The 20,271-nt window shown below is 39.5% G+C and overlaps 2 protein-coding genes across 7 annotated transcripts in view; one reads left to right on the forward strand and one right to left on the reverse strand.

Moving 5' to 3' along the window:
* Window positions 1-9,509, reverse strand: part of PRKRA (protein activator of interferon induced protein kinase EIF2AK2) — a 29,532-nt gene extending 20,023 nt beyond the window's left edge. The window contains exon 1 of the mRNA XM_045032120.1: window positions 9,390-9,509. The gene's annotated coding sequence lies outside the window, so the exon portion shown is untranslated. The remainder of the gene's footprint in view (window positions 1-9,389) is intronic.
* Window positions 1-17,699, forward strand: part of PJVK (pejvakin) — a 39,479-nt gene extending 21,780 nt beyond the window's left edge. For 2 of the 6 annotated variants that reach the window (XM_045032110.1, XM_045032109.1), the window contains exons 2-6: window positions 4,984-5,179; window positions 8,308-8,449; window positions 11,496-11,613; window positions 13,548-13,643; window positions 17,209-17,699. In XM_045032110.1, coding sequence (XP_044888045.1) covers window positions 5,061-5,179; window positions 8,308-8,449; window positions 11,496-11,613; window positions 13,548-13,643; window positions 17,209-17,510 — 777 coding nt within the window. In that variant the 5' untranslated portion in view covers window positions 4,984-5,060 and the 3' untranslated portion in view covers window positions 17,511-17,699. Of the gene's footprint in view, window positions 1-1,391; window positions 2,095-4,207; window positions 4,235-4,983; window positions 5,180-8,307; window positions 8,450-11,495; window positions 11,614-13,547; window positions 13,644-17,208 lie in introns of those variants that run through there. The other 4 variants (XM_045032106.1, XM_045032108.1, XM_045032107.1 and 1 more) reach the window with 4 other exon arrangements.
* Window positions 17,700-20,271: the final 2,572 nt, after the last annotated feature.

The raw sequence follows: 20,271 nt of genomic DNA on the forward strand, positions 1-20,271 counted from the left end.
ACTTCTTCAGATGCAAGTGGGAGGTGTGAAAACCAAGGGAGGAGAAACTGGTTCTGTAATTGGCAAGCCATTCACAGTCTTTGTTTAATCCTGAGCTGATGGTGTCAAATTTGCAGATGAACTGGAGCTCAGCAGTTTCTCTTTGAAGTCTGGTCCTGAAGTTTTTTTGCTGCAGGATGGCCACCTTAAGATCTGCTATTGTGTGGCCAGGGAGGTTGAAGTGTTCTCCTACAGGTTTTTGTGTATTGCCATTCCTAATATCTGATTTGTGTCCATTTATCCTTTTCCTTAGAGACTGTCCAGTTTGGCCGATGTACATAGCAGAGGGGCACTGCTGGCATATGATGGCATATATTACATTGGTGGACGTGCAGGTGAATGAACCAGTGATGGTGTGGCTGATCTGGTTAGGTCCTGTGATGGTGTTGCTGGTGTAGATATGTGGGCAGAGTTGGCATCGAGGTGTTGCATGGGTTGGTTCCTATATATTGTCATCAAATTTGAAATAGTTGTGTCTGAGGATAAAGGCACAGAGCTCAGCAACCAGTTGTGCTGTGGCATCATCAGGGATACTGTTCCTGACAGCTTGTATTCCATCAGCGTGTGGGATGTTGGTGTAGAGAGCCTCTACATCCATGGTGGCCAGGATGGTGTTTTCTGGAAGTTCACCAATGCATTGTAGTTTCCTCAGGAAATCAGTGGTGTCACAGAGATAGCTGGGCGTGCTGGTGGCATAGGGTCTGAGTAGAGAGTCCACATATCCAGAAGTGTGGGTGGCTGGCTGCAGCACACATACAGACATAGCTGGGAGCGACTTACATGCTGGTGACTGTTTGTGAGCAGTCCAGGTTAAGGCTACAGCAGCAAGGCATTGTAAAAGACACCCCAGGTTACAGGGAAGGGGTGACATAGCTACTCATTAGCCTGGATTGTATCCTACTATGTCACACCCTCCTACCAAATGCTGACACACCCCAGCAACCTTCCTCCTCTGCCCCACAGACACACCACCATCCATGAAGGAACAAACTGCTAAATTCTTCTCTGCCCTCCCAAGCTCACAGAACAAAATCCACACATAATCATGTGGGGAGAGGCAATAAAACACAAGAATATCCTTTCTGAAACAGAAAATATTACACGTGTACCAAGCCCTCCTGACCCAAAAGCACCAACCAGCCAGAAAAGACAGTAAACATCAGCAAAAGTCACAACACACAGAGCAAAGTCTCTCCCCAGCGTGAGAAAAGCAGAGATTAACATACAGTAAAATCCTCTAACTTTGAGTAAAGTCGTATGTACACATCAACTAAAGAAAAAAATTAGAAAGGCTCACACAATCTGAAGTTTATTTCTTCAGGGCTGAGCTCTTTAATAGAGTTATTATTCAACCTCTACTGAAAGGAACCTCCCCCAGCCTCCAATTGTGTAGCTCAACAGGTCTGCTCAGGTGAATTCCCATTGGTAAAGCACTTTGGGATCAGCTGGATAACAGGCACATTAAACAGCAAATATATCATTGTCTTTGCAATCACAACAAAAAAAGATGACTGCAGAATTTAGTAGTCTTTTGATTCTACAGCAATCATCTTACGTATTTTCAAATAATGGCATTATACTACTAAAAATTGAGCCATTATCTCTGTATCAGTTTACACAGTTAATTTATTATTCATTGCACTGGATTAGATGGCACAACAGAAGGAAGTTGGAAAACAATACACTGTAGAAGCTGGTTGGTGATGACCCTACTGATTCTCTTCTCCAAGTAAAATGTAACTAGGCTTTAAACAAAGCAGCTAGACTTTAAGTTTTGCCATGTGAGTATGAGAGTTGGAAGCTGTAGTTGATACAAGGTTTTTTATTATTATTAATGCCATACTATGTTTGCTGCTGCTACCAAAAACTTTGTTAAGCAAGTTGGTGACAGTGGGAGATTAGTCCCTGTTCCTAGCCTCAGTGAAGCTGACAAATACCAACCTCTGAGTCTTGTTATTAAGAAGAGAAAATGTTTTCTTTCAAAAAAATCTAAATTTGCTTCGACACCTTTCACCCTAAAAGACATTCTTCAGGGAGAGAAAGAAATTTCAGCTGGTAAGTTTTTCTGTTCTTCTTTGAGACCTGAAATATTAAGGTTTTGCAGTAAACATAGACCGGGTTTATATTTAATTAGTATATATAATTATCTTCATTAGTCATGCAATTAATGAGAAATGAAAAAATAAATTATAAAAATAGTCAAACTTCTATTTAAAAAACTACACAAATATGTTTACTAAATGGCTAAAATTCTGGAATAATTTTCAGGAATCCATTTTATTGACAAATCTTGATTATTTTTGTGTATTAATAAATAGCAAGTATAATTCAGCCATGTGTATTTAAAAAGTATTATCATAAAAGATTCCTGGTAAATATGTTAGCCTATGTTATTTACCAGTTATTTAAAGTTCTATTGTACTATATATACGGTTTCAAGGCGCAGCTCCATGAAGCGTCACTGTTGAATAGAAATAATGGCTCCAGTCCTGATTCATGTGACTGAACTTTTGTACCAGCTAAATGGGGATCTGTTCAAGCACAAGGGTCTGCCCATGCAGATCTGATTGAAGAATTGGGCCATAGTAATTTGTTTTTATAATTTAGTGAAATATTTCAGTAGTGTAACTACCTCTAGATATGTATAATTCGAATAAATCTTAGGGAGACTCTGTCTTAAGTAGGAGGTTCAAAATTTAAACTATAGGTCCAGATCCACAAAAGTGGTGTGATGCTGAATGTCACAATGCCTAGCTTATAGGTGCTTAGAAAATTGGAACTACCTGGGATCTACATAGCCTGAGTTAGGTGCCTAAACTCCCTATACAATGAATGTCACAAGATAGGCACTTTAAGAATGCGATCCACTAGATGGGGAGCTGCCTAAGCTAGCCAGTAGGAAAGACTGACAAGAGCTGTGTGACTTAAGCTGTTTTTAAGACAGATGGCTAATTCCGGGCTGCAGAGAAGTGTCTATCTCTATGTGTGTTCCACAACCAAGAACCCCCTCTCCTAGCATCAGGTGGCTTAGACACCACCTAAGCTGTTTCTCATAAGGGGGAGTTAGGTAGTTACCTCACTCCACACAGAAAGAGGTGGTGCCCACCTGATAACTTTAGCCTCCCGGTTAGAGCACTCATTTGGGATGGGGGAGATCCAGATTCAGTTCCTCCTGGTGTCTGATGGGGAGAGAAGATTTGAACAGAAACTCTCCCTTGTGTCAGGAGAGCCCTCTAACCGCTGAACCCTGGGGCTCGCTCTCTCACTCTCTTCAGTTGAAGCTGTTCAACTGTGTATAAATAATTAAAGGATCATTGGAGCATGGGGACTGGACCTTGGGTCTCCCTGACCCAGATGGGTGCCCTAACCACCAGGCTATGAAGTCATTCCTTCTCACTCTGGTCCAATGATTCTTTAATGCAGTGAGTGCACTTGAAAGCAGAAAAATCCACTAAGGAAAAACATTTCTTTTTCAAGACTACACGGAGGCTTGACACACAAATAGGGTCAAATTCTTCTAGCCTTGCACGTATGAGAAATTCAATAAGATTACTTGTGTAAGTAAAAGTTGCAAAAGATTTCTTGTAAAATCTAGTTTTAAAAAGGTCAAACAAACAAAACACCTTGACAGTGTCTTTTCAATAGGGGTTACATCTCATGAGGACAATGTGCTTTAATTTGTAATTGAATTTCTACTTTTTGGATGACGAAGATACTGGAAAATGTGACAAGCCACTTAGCATTGTGAGAGAAATATATGAAACACTTTATTAAAAATAAAATCACAACAGAAGTGGCACTCAAAAGCTTTAAAATTCACTTCATGTAAAGTCTGTAACTTCCTTTGTTAATAAAAGCCTTCAGTCTTGCTATATTGTCAACCAGTATCTTCTAATTTTTTCCACAAGTAGAACAGAAATATATTGTGAATCACAAGGAAAATATTAACTAAAAATGCCTATTAAGTTAGAAGAGAGTTCAAACAAAAATTGATTCTTTAGTTCATACCAAGATCTGCATACATGCAAAATTTCAAGAAAGTCAGACGATTTACTATGTGTTTTGCTACTTCTCCAGAAGAAATTATAGAAGTAGACAATGAAATCAATGGATGCTGCATCGTATCATGTGACAGGCGTATTAACCTTTTCTAACTGACTCCTTTTAGGTGATGGGGGCCAGGAAATTAAGCCAGGTATGCTACTAGTACTCATGTGTGTCACACAGGTATTACAGAAATGAAAAACAAATTCAGCTAAATTGCCACTATAAATATAACTAGAAACTCAGCACTTATTAAAATGATTTTTATATGGGACTCTTCAGCAATGAGGACTGTGTTTAAAAAAAAAAAAATCAGAGGGAATAAACCACCCTTGTACCAACCAAAGGCCCAATGTACCACCACAGTCACTCCTAATATCATGAGAATGGCGATGTGGTCTAGTATAGGGCATTACACTGGGTGTTAAGAGTTTAAATTCTGTTCCTGGATTTGCCATTGATGTACTATGTGATCTGGGACAAGTCACTTCATTTGTGCTTCAGTTTCTCCACTAATAAATTGGGGATAACACTTACTCACCTGTGTAAAGAGCTCTGATATCTATGGATGAAAGGGTACTTTATAAGAATTCCAATAAGTCTGATTTTTGTCCAAGACCCTTCTGCTGCTCTGAATTTCACCCCAAAAGAATAAAGTTTGTGTTTTGATATTTTCAGAGTGGTACCCCCATTCTTTAGTTTGTTTGGTCCTGTAAAATTAGTAACAGTTTTGCACTATGCCAGACTTGGTTTGAATCGCTACTATAATTCTCAGCCATTAATGTCTGTGTATTTAGGTATTTTTCTGTTTCTAACCTAATGGACTTCTATTTTATTTTCTGTATATGGGCATGAGACTTTTTCCCCCCCAAAATACAGCAAGTATCCTCTTTTCCTCAGGTGTTTCATCCTATCAGCTGTTGAATTATGAAGACAAATCAGATGTTTCACTCTATGGTAGACGAGGAAATCAGATAATGAGTGATGTTGGGGTCAATATTGCTGGATCAGATTCTATTGCAGTAAAAGCTTCATTTGGTATAGTGACCAAACATGAGGTTGAAGTACCAACATTACTTAAAGAACTTACTACTAGGTTAGTACTATAATTTTTATATACTTGGCCCAAGTGATTCGATGGTTAGATTATGTGAGATTACATTGAAATCCTGTGTGATTAGTTGCTTTTTTTTTGGTTAGGCTTTGAGAACTGTAAATCAACTAATAAGATTTGCTGTATGATCATTTAATAAGAACATAAGAATGGCCATACTGGTCAGACTAGTGATCCATCCAGCCCAGTATTCTGTCTTCCGACAGTGGCCAGTGCCAGATGCTTCAGAGGGAATGAACAGAACAGGGTAATTATCGACTGATCCCTCCCCTGTCGTCCAGTCCCAGCTACTGGCAGCCAGAGGTTTAGGGATTCCCAGAACATGGAGTTGTGTCCCTGAATATCTTGGTTAATAGCCATAGATGAGCCTGTCCTCCATGAATTTACCTAATTATTTTTTGAATCCAGTTATGCTTTTGGCCTCCACAACATTGAGTTTCACAGGTTGACTGTGTGTTGTGTGAAGAAGTACTTCCTTTTGTTTGTTTTAAACCTGCTGCCTATTAATTTCATTGGGTGACCCCTTGTTCTTGTGTTATGTGAAGGGGTAAATAACATTTCCCTATTCACTTTTTTCCATAACGTTCATGATTTTATAGACCTCTATCATATTCCTCCACTTAGTTGTCTCTTTTCCAAGCTAAACAGTCCGTCTTTTTAATCTCTCCTGATATGAAAACTCTTCCATACCCCTAAGCATTTTTGTTGCTCTTCTCTGTACCTTCTCAAATTCTATTTGATGGTGACCAGAACTGCATGTAGTACTGAAGGCATGGGCATACATTGGATTTATATAGTAGCATCATGATATTTTCTGTCTTATCTATTCCTTTCCCAATGGTTCCTATCATTCTGTTAGCTTTTTTGACTGCTGCTGCACATTGAAAGGATGTGTTTAGAGAACTACCCATGATGACTCTAAAATCACTTTCTTGAATGGTAACAGGTAATTTAGACCCAATCACTTTTATGTATCCATTGCTTTGCACTTATCAACACTGAATTTAATCTGCCATTTTGTTGTTCAGTCACCCAGTTCAGTGAGATCCCTTTGTAATGTTTTGCAGTCAGCTTTGCACTTAACTATCTTGAGTAATTTTGTTATCATCTGCAAATTTTACTACCTCACAGTTCACCACCTTTTCCAGATCACTTATGAATATATTAAATAGATTTATAAGGGCAGAAGGGACCATTGGTGATCATGTACACTGACTTCCTGCATAATGCGGGCCAGAAGACTTTCATGAATTATCTCCTGTTTGAACTAGAGCATATCTTTTTAGAAAAACATCCAATCTTAATTTCAAAGTTTCCAGTGATACAGAATTCACCATATCCCTTGGTGTAAATGGTTCTAATGGTTAATTACCCCCACTGTTTTTTTTAAGTGCTTTATTTTGAGCCTGAATTTGTATCTCTTCAGCTTCCAGACATTTGCTGTCTTTGTCTGTTAGACTGAAGAGTCCTCTTGCAAATTTCGGTTCCCCCATGTAGGTACTTATGGGATGACTTGCTCACAGACTATAACTTTCTCTTTGATAAACTAAATAAATTGAGTTCCTTGGGTCTATTACTATAAATCATGTTTTTCAGTCCTCTAATGGCTCTGCTCTTAACCCTCTCTAATTTTTCAACATCCTTCTTGAAGTGTAGATGCAGAACGGGACACAGTATTCCCACAGTAGTTGCACAAATGCCAAATACAGCGGTAATATAAACTCCCTACTCATATTCAAGATTCCCCTTTTATTCTTCCACGGTTCACGTTAGCCCTTTTAGCCACAGTGTCACACTGCTGGGAGTTAATGTTCAGCTGATTATCCACCTTGACCCCCAAGTCTTTTTCAGAGTCATTGTTTCCCAGAATGAAGTCCCTGGTCCTATAAGTATGGCCCCACATTCTTTATTTGTAGATGTGTGACTTTATGTTTGGCTGTATTTAAAGGCCTATTGTTTGCTTGCATCTAGCTTACCATGTGATGCAGATCACTTTCTGTCAGTGACCTATTGTATTCAATGTTTTCCATTTCCCCCAATCTCTTCTGTCCTCTGCAAATATTTATCAGTAATGATTTTATGTTTTCTTCCAAGTCATTGATAAAAGTGTTAAATAGCATAGCACCAGGAATCTCACTAGAAACACACCTGCTTGATGATGATCCCCGGTTTACAATTACATGTTGAGACTTATCACTGAACCAGTTTTAATCCATTTAATGTATGTTATTATGAATTTGATTTGTTTTAGTTTTCTAAACAAAATGACCGTGGTACTAAGCAGAGATGACGTGGGGGGAGGGCATGTGGAGTTATATGCCTCCCCCACTAGATTTTTGCCAGGGTTTGGTGGCCCTGCTTGGTCACATGGTGTGGCTGGGTCCCCTCCCTGCACAGCAGCTGCTGGAGCATGCAAGCTGGGTGGGTTTACTGCTGCCATGGGTGGAGAGGCATCAGTAAACAGCTGGGAGCTGCAGGGAGGAGCTGCTGATGGTAAGAGGAGGGGCATGCCTGGGGGGCCATGACTCAAGCTGTTTGGGGGGGTGAACCTTTAAATTGTGCCCTCCCCCCGACTCTCAGCAGGTACTAGTCATCTCTGGTACCAAGTCAATTGCTTTACAGAAATCAAAGTATATTACATCAATGCTATTACCTTATCAACCAAACCTGTAATCTCAAAAAAAGATATCCAGTTAATTTGACAAGATGTGTTTTCCATAAATCCTTGTTAATTGGCACGAATTATATTACTCTCCATTAATCCTTTATTAATCAAGTGCCATATCAGCTGTTCCTTTTAGTGCCCAGAATCGTTGTCAGGCTGACAGGCCTATAAATACCCAGGTCGATCCATCTATAATAACCCAGGTCTTCCTGTTTACCTTTTTAAAATATTGGCCCATTAGCTTTTTTCCAGTCCTTTGGAACTTCCCTATGTTCCAGGACTAATTGAAAATCAATTTTAATGGTCCCGATAGCTCTTCAGCCAACTCTTTTAAACTCTTGGATGCAAGTTAGCCAAGCCTGCTGATTTTAAAAATGTCTAAGTTTATTAGCTGCTGTTTTAATTTGCTAATTATCTGTGGATTTTTTTTCTCCTTTAATTTTAGAAAAATTAACTTTGATCACTGCCTAGTCCGACAATCAAGAGAAAGTAGGAAAGCGGTTCTGTGTGTGGTCATGGAAAGTATTAGAACAACACGGCAATGCTCATTATCTGTGCATGCTGGTATGCGTGGAGAAACAATGAGGGTAAATATATTTAATAGACTTCTTTAACTAATAAAATGGATAGCAGGGACGCGTATTCTTATTGTAAGGACCTGTGACCAGGTTTTAATTGCATTTACACTGGTGTAAATCCAGAACAATTCCAATGTAAGTCAATGGAATTGTACTGATGTAAGTTAAATTAGACTCTGACCCTCTCTCTGCTTTTCAGATCTAGAGAAAACTATGCCAGTATAGGATATTGGGGTAAAATTTTGGTTCCACTGATGTCAATAGCAAAACTTGTATTGACTTCATTGGGGCCAGAATTTCACCCCACTCTATTTATTAATTTAATATTGGAATAGGCCATATACCATAATTACGCTGTGTGTGTGAAGCTCTCCATATTGACATGTTTTTATTTTAATAAACTATAATTAAAAACATTACTAGGAGAACTTGGTTGTCAGACTGGTACACTTTTTCATATTTAAAAATCACCAGTCTTATGAGTAACAAGTACTGTTGTTTTGCTCACACAGGGCCTTATTTTTTTTTAAACACATGAAAAACTATTCATGTATATGAAGCTTTTGTGGTATTTTATATAGTGGAGCATCTTACATTGGTTGTTTTATATAAATGCAGATTCTACAATTAGAAAACTTGGTTGCAAGCCAGATTCTGCATGAGGCAGAAGGGGACAGATCACTTAAAAAGAATGGAGAAAGAAGGAATTAGCTAGTTCTAATTTAATTCCCCCAGTCATGCAATTTACCATTTATTAATAGTGAATGGAACTGAATACAGTGTTATTTATAGTTATATAGGATTAGGGTGGTTAGATGGCTTTGTTTGCAGTGATTAGTTACAGTCTTGTTCTAGTGAAATCCCAGTCAGTTCTAGTGAAATCTGTCCCAGATTCCTTAGAACTGGCTTTATAGCCATCCTGTAAGCTACCAGGGCCTGGGCAGCCTACCTTGTGGATGGAGGAGGACCTTGCCAGGTGGTTGTGGTGGCAATTCAGGTGATAAGTGAGGATCCAGGTATCAGGCACCAGTCTAAGGATGAAGCTAGAGTCAGAATCAAGGGGCCAAACTGAAGCTGAGAACTGGAGTCAGAATCTTAAGACAAAGGGTAAGCTGGAATTGTAGCCAGGGACATCGCAAAGAGTTGGAACTAGAAGTTAGAAACCAGAATGGAACAGGGAGACTGGGAATGAAGCAGGTTTAGGCTGGAGCTAGAGCAAGAACGGGCTGGGAAGCAGGCCAGGGCCTGGTGCAAGGACTGAAGCACAAGTGAGAGCAGAGTAAGCATGGCTGTGGGTGTGGGATGCATTGAGCAGCCACCATGTGGTGGCTTCAAGGTTCAAGTAGCAAACCGTTGGCTCCTCTGCCCAATCAGGAAGTGCAACTGTTTGGAAGGGGCTCATTGGGCCTATCTGAACTTGCTGGGTTGCCTAGCGACCAGGCTGGGAGCCAGATGTGTCCCTTACACATCCATCATAATAACAGTAATAATAATACACATATCCTCTCCCTTCCCAGTCCCTTCTGTTGGGTTAATGAGTCTGAATGTACTGCTTCTAAAAGCTGCTAATTCCTCGTTTAAAAATGGACCAGCTACTGTGCTATAGATGAGAAGGTGCAATCTGGAATGAAATTATTAAATTAAAAGGCAAACTGCATAAGAAACCATATGGCAGACAGAAAGGTGGAAGAGTAGTGCTTAGGATCAGCCCAACTGAGTTTGAGAGCTGATTTTGATGGATAGTGTGATATTTACAGTTACAGACGCTCCCCGGGTTATGCAAGACCTGATTTACGCAAATTCGTACTTACAGAAAAAGTTCCATAAGCCAGTAATCAGATTTTCGAGTTGCGGAAATTTTTGCGTAATGTATGGGTATACATTTCCGACTTATGCAAAATTCGAGTTACGCAAGGCTTTCCAGAACACAATGATTGGGGAAGTCGGGGTGGGGGGGCATCTGTACTTCTTTAAATTTGTTTTGAAGATATTTTGATGCCAGTCTTACCTACTCACTTTCAGTTGGCATCAACTGCACTCTTCTTCACTCCCATACAAAGAAAATCATAGCCTAGGTGAAAAATATGATCAAAATTTCCTCCTGATTCCAGAAAGGGAGAACAGGGAAAAAAAGAGGTGTGAAAAGAAAAACAAGGTGGAAAAATAGAAAGCAAAACTAGAAAAAATACACAGAGAAGAAAAGAGATGAGAAGTGAAAAACAAATGAACAAAGACAGAGGTCAGGGTGAAGATACAGAAAACAGTTGAGATAAATCAAAGGTGGGATGGGATGTGGTGTGTACGTGTGTGTTGAATTAAGGTTTTATATGCTTTATGGCATATAGTCCCAGACCATATAATATTTAAAGAATGGAAACACAAGATATTGGTCCTGTCATTGCTGTTTCATCCAAACATGAGAGAGGCCCACTCTGACTCCTCCAAAAAGGAGCTGCTATTGGGAGGACAGAAGCAGGTCTTTTAGATCCTTATCCAAAATCCAGTGAAGTCTATGGGACTCTTTCCATTAACTTCAGTGGGCTTTGGACTGGACTCTTAGCTTCTCCTCAAATAGAAACTGTGACTGACCTGTCAAAGTAGGAGATATGATGATTGGACCTGGTTGCAGGAAGTCAGAAAGCTAAGGATTGTTGGGAGTCTGGGTGCTGGAAGGATAAAGCTATGATACTGTCAGTGGTACACAGAGAGAAGGGATCTCAGAAAGTTTTGATAATTAGGTTTGCATAATACTACAAGTCCTTTGAGGTATGCTTATCACTAATTTATGTATCGGATATACTGCCTAATTTTCTATGGCCAGTTGATACTTTCTCTCTATCAAACATTACTGAAGTGCAGAAAAGAAAGGATGACATTAATATGCTGCTGAGAACTGGGAAAATTTCTTTGGAGGTGGAATTTGATCTTCAACTTCAAAAGAGTCTTTTCATACTATATTTTAAAGCTATTACTCTTAATTTTCATTTCTGTTCAAAACATTTTTTTGTAAATATTTTTTCTCAATGCAATAAAATTTTCCTTTTTTAAATCATAGTTTCATATTATTGAGGACCAAAATCACAAGGGACGAGACAAAGCTATTGTTTTTCCAGCTCACACAACTATTGCATTTAGTGTATTTGAACTTTATATTCACTTAGATGGTAATTTTGGTAAGTAATTTTTTTGTTGTTATTATAATTGCTAATATAGTAATTTGATTATTTAAAACATTGTTCTTAAACTGAGACTTGACATGTGTCAGCCCCAATCCTATAAATATTTATGCACATACTTAACTTTATACATGTCAGTTGTCTGACCTCATCAGAGCCTTAGCTTTAATCCACAATTAATTCTTGCTAGGATAAATATGAAGGGCATTGAACGGTCTGATTTATCCTGGAAATGCTTTCACAGAATTAACTATAACATATATTTAAATGTAAGTTTTTGAAAAATGAAAACCGCAGTGAAACATTAAAAAAAATGCATCTGCATATCAATTTATGCCTTTGCTGGTTTGTAAGAAACTGAATATCTTAGGGCCATCTGATCCATTTCTCCATAAAAGAAGAATGTGGCATGGCAGGCCCCTCTAAAAAAGGCATGTCTGTGAAACTGATGAACAAAAATATTTCTCCTGCCTGGAGCTTCTATTTCAGTTTGCCCCAAACCAATGAAACACAGTCAGAGACTAGTCAGAAACGGTCACCTCCAAATCTTTACAAAGTTTTAAAAAAACAAAGAGTTACACAAAACAAAGTGGATTGACCTGCCTAATACTCTCCCCGTCTGCGGAAAGGATATGGTTTTATAAATTCCCCTTGTTTCCCAGTGTGCTTTATCCCAGCCCAGGACTACAATTAGATGGGAACCTTCAGTCAGTTGAAGTATGGGGGTAATAATAACCCATAATATAGTTTTAGGGCTTGATCCTGCACTCGTTAAAGTTAATGGCAAAACTCCCATTGACTTCAGAAGTGCAGGATCAGGCCTTTAGTGACCATATAATTTAGATTGTATTTAAAAAATATAACCAAAAAGATAGATAATATTCCATGAGGTAATTCTTATCTCCATATATGCATGTAACACTACTCACTTGTCAGAGGTTCTGACTGGGGCCCCAGATGCTTTGCAACACATAGGAGATACATCTGAATTTTGAAGAATAGTGACACATTTACATTTCTCTGACAACCTTATGTGTATTAAAAAAACCAAAGTAGTTTTTGAATTAACTATGAAAAAAGATACTATAAGCAGTACAGAATCCCTCTGATATTCATTTTGATATTAAATTAAACACATAAATCCTAATTTTGGAATTATTTTCCATTTTACTTTGTCATTGCACAGTGGGGATAGGTGCATTAGTTAGATGTTTTTACTAAAATGACCAATGAAATAGCAATATTGATATTTAAATTTTTATCATTAAGGTGCAGAGGTAATCCACAATACAGATGAATGAGAGTATATCTCTTTACAGTTCTTTGTAAATTAATTAAGACAGTATGGCATCAGTTTGCTTCAAAACCTTTTATTTACAATCTTAGAGGCAAAAAAATTTAAGAATTTTATTTATGTTTAATTTAAAAGTTTTACAGCTGATTATGTGGTGAATAACATGGTTGGGAATCACAGAAAACCGTTCACAATTGCAGATTTTCTGTTTTTGGTTTCAAATGGGTGTGTGACTCTGCTTTTACTCCAAACGTGAGGCAGTCTGTTAATGGAATGCTGACTGCCTTAGGCATGTAATCTGGCCAGGAAACCGTAAGGAAATGCTTAATGTGAAGGTCACTATAAACCATCTAAATTAATAAATGAAGTAGTTGCTACTTCATCTCATCTTGATCTCTCTCATGCTTCATCTCATTTTTTGTGCTAACACTGTGTGCATGTTGTTTTACACCATCTTTCCTAGGAATTAAAGACCAGTAGAATGACTAATAGGAAAGCTGTATTTAATTCTAAGCATTCTCTTAGCTTTATAATACATGTTATATAACAGAAAACATTTTGTACTAAGCTGTGTTTTGAAATTGTTTAGCTTTTGAATTTCATGGTTCTGAAGGTTCTACTTTTTCCTTTAATACAGAGTTCTGTGTCACTCCAGTTTCAAAAGGAGGATTTGAAAAAGAGCAATCTAGATCATTTTCACTGAACAAATTAAGGAGGAATCTGTTCCACCGAAGTATGATGTTTGATATTTATGTCCAAATACATTAATCAAATGGATTAAGTGCATGGTTTTTTTTCTTTGACTTAGTAGGAAAGGTCAGAAGTTCAAAAGCATCTAATCAAGATAGAATTTCACTTTAAAATTTGCACCAAGATAATAGCTATTTTGGCTATGATCAGATCTGTTCAAAATAATTGTAAAGATTTTAAGATATTAATGGAGAGAGTCTGGTTTTAAATAATTATATTTTTAATTAATGTGAATATATTATTTTGTTTATCAGGAAAACTTCTAATTGTTTTCTTAAAATAAATGATACTGGTGATCATAAATACTAATTGTACAACTGCAACATCTTAGTATGTAAATTTGTTCTATATTTTTACAATTTAGAAAGTATTGCATAGTCGATATCAAAGGATGATACATAAAGATAAGATAAAGTTGAGGTTGTAAATGTTTATTCATTTAAAATACTAGAAAATTCTCAGTAGGGCATAATCTTCAATTGACAGGGAATTGGCCTCTATCTACTTACAGATTTTCTTTCTTATCTTCAAATAACATGAAAACATTTTAACAATGTTGTATGTTGGCTACAATTAAAAACTGGATATTTCCCATCCCTGGTAGTTAAATTTACTGTAGTATGAGCCTGATCCTGGACCACTGAAGTCAAGTGGAATTTTGCTACTTACTTCAGTGAATGAAGTATAAGGCCCCATTTTCAGTATTACTTATAAAAAGAATAGGAAAAACCACAAATACAAGAATAAAGATAAATGTGGTGGTGCAGTAAACATCTGCTTCTAATGGTGCCCTTTGTGTAGGAGCCTTTACTCCACTTTTACCCCTCCTCAGTGGTGCAAGTACGGTGGTACAGTCTGATATGCCATACCACTGAAGACAGTGGCCCCCGCCATGGCACCCACCGGGGCATTTATGTGTGCCCACGTACTGTCCGGCGGACAAGCATCCGCCGAAATGCCACCGAGAAGCAGCGTCATCCAGAAGCGTTGCCACTGAAATGCCGCTGATTTTCGGCAGCATTTCGGTGGTGACGCCTATTGACATTGCTGCTTCTCGGTGGCATTTCGGCGGATGCTCATCTGCTGGCCACGGTCCTCGGTGGCTCGTCGTATGTCACCCACCAGACGAAAAAGGTTGGGGACACCGACTTAAGATATTCATAGCTGGTACGGCATACCGGAAAGACAGAGGAGGAGCCCGCCCTTCCATGCGGCTGCATCGCCTGGGATCTGTACAACAGCCCTGCCGGCGGACAGGGCCGTGGGGGCGGGGCTGGGAGTGGTACAGCAGCCGCGTCGGAGAAGCTGCCAGCGTGGGACTGACCAGCAGCCCCACATTCTGCTCAGTTCCTGGGAACTGCAGTGGGGAATGGAGTAGACCGTGGGGCGCCAGCAGCTCCTCTGGCAGGGCTGCTGTACCCCCTACCCTGTTCTCTGGCAGGGCTGGTGTACAGACCCCAGGCAGGAGGACTCAGGAGAAGTAGCTAAATGGAAGGGCTGGGGGTCAGGCTGCGGGTAGTACAGCAGCCACGCTGGAGGAGCTGCTGGTGTGGGGCCAGTGGCCCCACATTATTCTGCTGCTTTCACTGCTGTGGTTTTGGAGAGCCCTGATCTCCTGGGAACCGCAGCGGCGAAAGGAGCAGAACGTGGGGCTGCTGGGTGACCCCACGTCAGCAGCTCATCTGATGCGGCTGTACCGCCCCCAGCCCGGCTCCCAGCCCTTCCACGCAGCCACGCAGTTGTGTCTCTTGAGTCCTCCTGCCTGGGGTCTGTACAGCAGAAGTCTCCAGAGCAGCAGGAGGAGGACAGAGCCCCCCCACTAATGTGGGATGGATGTGGATCATGGGGAAGGGATGGGGAGAACGCGGGGCCCCAGGGTGGGGAGGGGAGTAGTAGTCATGTGGGGAGGTCACGTGCCCCCCCCCCCCCGCGCACTTTGTGTCCCTCTCATGAGTGCAGCATACTGGCAAGAAATGATTTCTACTTTCACTACTGTCCCTCCCTGATCCTGGGGGCTGCTGGAGGCCAAACCAACCTGTAGTGCAAGTTTAAGTAGCCTCAGTGCTGCTCTAACCTGCACCAGTGGATAACAGTCTCCAAGGAATCACTCTGCTGGTCAAGTTGTTTGGAGTGCTTCATACTCTTGGCCTGGAACATGGCCTCTGCATAGGGCACCAGGAATAGCTGGTGTAGGGGATGGCTGTGCCCTCCTTATGACAACATAGAATTTACCTACTGTAGGGGAGTCCTTTCCTGTTGTCTTAAGAAAGCTTTCAGTCCCGTTTGCCCCACATTGGGGCAAAGGGGATTTAAGAGAGGCTGAAGATCTGGCTCACAGTATGAAAGTCAAGAAATTAGCATGTTAAACTCATATTTCGAAAAGTATAAACATCAGTCTGGAAATACTAAGTTCAGATTTCAGTACTCTGTGTTTCTTCATTGCTTATACACTGCTTTTCGGTGTAACAACTCCATTAGTTATAAAATGGAGAGTCCCATGTTGGGTATATGTATTAAAAGAGTATAGGCCAATACTTTCAACCTTAGGTGCCTAAAATTAGGTTCAAAAAATCTTATTTATACATCTAAATAAAATGGCTTGATTTCCAAAGGTGCTGAGTACCTGCAGCTCCCATTCATAATGGAAATTACTTCACTTCTTTTTAGATACTGATGACAAATTTAGATTTGAGAATGTGGTAATAGTCTTTTTTTGTTGTACTATAATATAATCTGCATTCACCTTTCTGGCCTGTATGAGGTACAAGAGTTATCTCAAACCTGTCTTGTTAGGGTGTTTAGAGCATTCAAGATCTGAGGCATGTATGCTCATGTTGGAAGTGGAAGAAAATGATCCCTGGTCTGTTGGAGTGTGCTGACTGACCACTATTGGGAGGATAGAGTGATTGCAGTCCTATTCCTAAAGAGAGTCTAAATCCTGCAGATGTACACAAACACTTTTTGCGTGCTGGAATATTTATAAAAATACAAAGGCTACTGGGGTCTGATTAGAGGTCTCTGCTCCTGCAGAGCTTATCAGTAAGCCCACATATCATTGTAAATAGTGTCCTGAATTCCATAAACAGCTCAGAAATATACCCACCAAATTTTCCAAAACTAATTAGGTGCTGGCCCTCCTGGAGGTAAGGACACCAGAATTAAACTATATTTGGAGTTTATGATGTCCATTTCTTTTTCCTGCCCTCCTTCTCTTCCCCCCCCCAAAAAAAAGAAGTTAGAGAAACATTTCAAATGTGAATTATCACCAAATGCTCAAAATGTTCATGAGATGTAGGGTTGTTATTTCACCAGTAACAACATTGTCCTCTGGCAGAAGATATCTGTAAGAAATTTCTGCCCCCCCTTTGAAGTAAAAGTGTCAAAATTAGGGTTTCAATGGAAAACCTAGTTACAACCATACAATGGTGTCTCTAATATGGCTTCATAATTCATACTTATTTCCATCAGTGGATTAACAGTATGATGTGTCCTGGTGTGTTCATAGTGTGATGACAAATCATTGCTATTTTGTGTGCATTCTTTTTCAGATAAAAGGGTAATGGATATCATTGCTAATTCAGATGCTTACTTGGAGGACATTTTTACAGACTATTATGAAAAAGCTGCAAGCATGACTGATATTTCTACAAGCTATCTCAGAGAAGGGTCTCATATCCGGGTTAATTTACTTAATAACAACATCCCAAAAGGTCCTTGTGCCCTTTGTGGAATGGGAAATTCTAAAAGAGAGACAGTCTATGGATGCCTAGAGTGTTCTTTTAATGGACAAAAGTATGTACGACTGCATGCTGTGCCCTGCTTTGATGTCTGGCACAAGAGAGTGAGATAAATGATCTATGAGCGTGACTATTGTTATAGACTTCAGTGTAACTGTGCCACAAAATTTCCAAAATTGTTGAATATTGAGTTACGTTCAACAGATATTAAAAGTGCAAAATATTTGGTTATGCTATTTCCTTTTTTATTGTAAAGTGATACTTCTATTTTACAATAAAGGTAATTATATTACATAGTTCAGAAATGCCCCATCTACATTCTATTAAAAAAAATTGCTACTTTTCTTCTTTGTGGCACTTTCTCATTTTATCATTTAAGTAATATATACGTGTTGAAATTGACTTCCAGAGTAGCAATCAGAATATAGTTTGGAATTTATTATAAAAGCTGCTTATGCACATTTAGTCTGTCAAGATGTTATATATTGCCTTAACTACACCAGAGTATGATGGTAAAATGAGAAAACATGTTAATAATTTAGTGCTATCGTGAATGTTTAATTGAAGTGTCAGATTAAAAGCACATTTAAAAACTAGCTCAGTTTAAGGTTTCATTTACAAGAGGGAAGAGTTAAAAGGATCACAACTGGCGAGTATGGATTCCATTTTAGGCTGTGAATTCCCCATATGTCTAGTCTGATTATATTTGTAGGGACCACAAACAAGTCTACAGTTTGCACTTGGCTAACTCAAATCTGACTTTTTTTTAAAAGCCTTCAGACTTGCTGCTGACTTTAGTGGCTGTCATATTTGGAAAAAAACAAACAAAATTATATTGCATTGCGAAACTAGTGTACTGAATCCCACCTATTACATCTCAGGTCTAGTAGCTGTAGAGCCCAATATCACAAATTAAAAAGTTGTATACAGTCAAATTGTAGCCATTGCAATCCCAGGATATTGGCTAGACAAGGTGGGTAAGGAAATATCTTTTATTGGACCAACTTCTGTGATACTGGGAGTTCCTTTCTGAGACTTGAAGAAGAGCTCTGTGTGGCTCAAAAGCTTGTCTCACTCTCATCCACAGGAGTTGAGACAATTTAAAAAAAAAAAAAAAGGTTGCATAGTGGGGAACGCATGCAGCAGAGGGCACTGCAGTGTAGAATATTGAAATTGGCAGTGCTAGGCACGACTGCCTGACCTGCTTGGCTCTCTTTTGATGCTGCAATTTTTAAGTAAGAATTTTAATCTCCCTTCTAACTCCCTCTCTCTTAAGTAAAAGGTGTGCTTCATTCTGGTGCTGCTAGTTTCAGCATGCACACACTTTAGTGGAAACTTACAATTTATATGTAGTCTAATGATTACACATTCAAATAAAACACAATGATGCTTGTCTCTTTAGACCTTAAATGCTGTCAAACTGACATTTTTGCATTGCTGTGTATGTCTGGCTGTAGATAAGGTGGTAACTTTTGAATGCCACACCTACTCAATTCCAGAATTTCAGGAATTGGTCTAGGCAGCAGTGGTTGGAATCCTACAGATTTTGAGGAAAATCAGAAACCAAAAGGGGGAGAAAGTAGGGACCCAAGGAGCTAGTGCTGTCAATTTAGGATAGTTATAAGTTTTAGCACCTCTGCAATTGTGTACAGATCAAGCAACTGGTTGATGCCATCAATTAATGCTTTCCAGCATAACAGTACTGCTTCCTCCTCTAGGGTGACCAGATGTCCTGCTTTTATACTGACAATCCTGATTTTTGGATCTTTTTCTTACATAGGCTCCTATTAGCCCCCCCACCCACTGTCCCGATTTTTCGCATTTGCTGTCTGGTCATCCTACCTACCTTCCCTCTACATAAAAGAGTTTAACATGTTGACACATTGAGTGACTTATCTCCTAGACAAATAATAATGATAGGGGGAATGGGGTGTGTCAGGGGTCCCCAACGCAGTGCCCGCGGTGCCATGGTGCCCACGGGGGCATCTAAATGTGCCCGCATCCTGGCCAGCGGTCAAGCATCCGCCGAAATGCTGCCGAATTTCGGCGGCAACAACTCTCAATGATGTCGCTTGCCGCTGACAAGCGGCGTCAGCGAGAGGCGTCGCCGCCAAAAATCTTAGCATAAGTATTTCAGGTAGGACAGTGGGTGTAAAGAAGGCATAGATTAGTTTGGTATGACTGAACCACATGGTTCACACCTGTGCATCTGGCATTACAGATATTTTTTAGTAGCATTTATATAGTTATAGCAAGTACATTTCAGCTCATAATTGGTAAGTCTATCACCAACCTGTTGACTCTAACAGGCTTTTTTTTTGGGAGGCGGAGGGGTGGCTGAAGGGGCTAAGAACCATATTAAAATAATTTATAGGACCATGTACTAGTTTGATACTTTTGTTGCAAAGGCCTCTAAAATACCTTTCTACACTATTTGAGGAAATTGAGCTAGAAGTCTGCAGAGAATAACCATGTTTAAATACCACAGTCGCTCTCATCTTAGTGTGGTCAGAGCCTAGCTTCCCCAGCAAACACTACTCAACTCCCATGTCAACAGACCTCATAATTTTGTCTAATTTTCTTTATTGTATGTTTTCATGATCTTTCTCGACCTTGATAGGGGTTCTGTGTTCCACGGAATCCTGTTTTCCACTTCCTTCTGTTGCTCTTTTGTTTCAGCAGTGACATTGAAACCACACCTTTATTCTGAGTGCGCTAATATCAGGATTCTAATTGTATCTGACACAAGAAGAATCACCCAATTAGTGCTCTGCTTTAGTCAGGCAGAGATGCTAATTTCAGCTAAATCACATCCAACAAAATCACAAAATTTTATACCTGAAATAAGGATTGTGCAAGACAGACTATGCCTTT

This window comes from Mauremys mutica, chromosome 10 (genome assembly GCF_020497125.1).
Source record: "Mauremys mutica isolate MM-2020 ecotype Southern chromosome 10, ASM2049712v1, whole genome shotgun sequence".
In the NCBI taxonomy this organism is placed as follows: Eukaryota; Metazoa; Chordata; order Testudines; family Geoemydidae; genus Mauremys; species Mauremys mutica.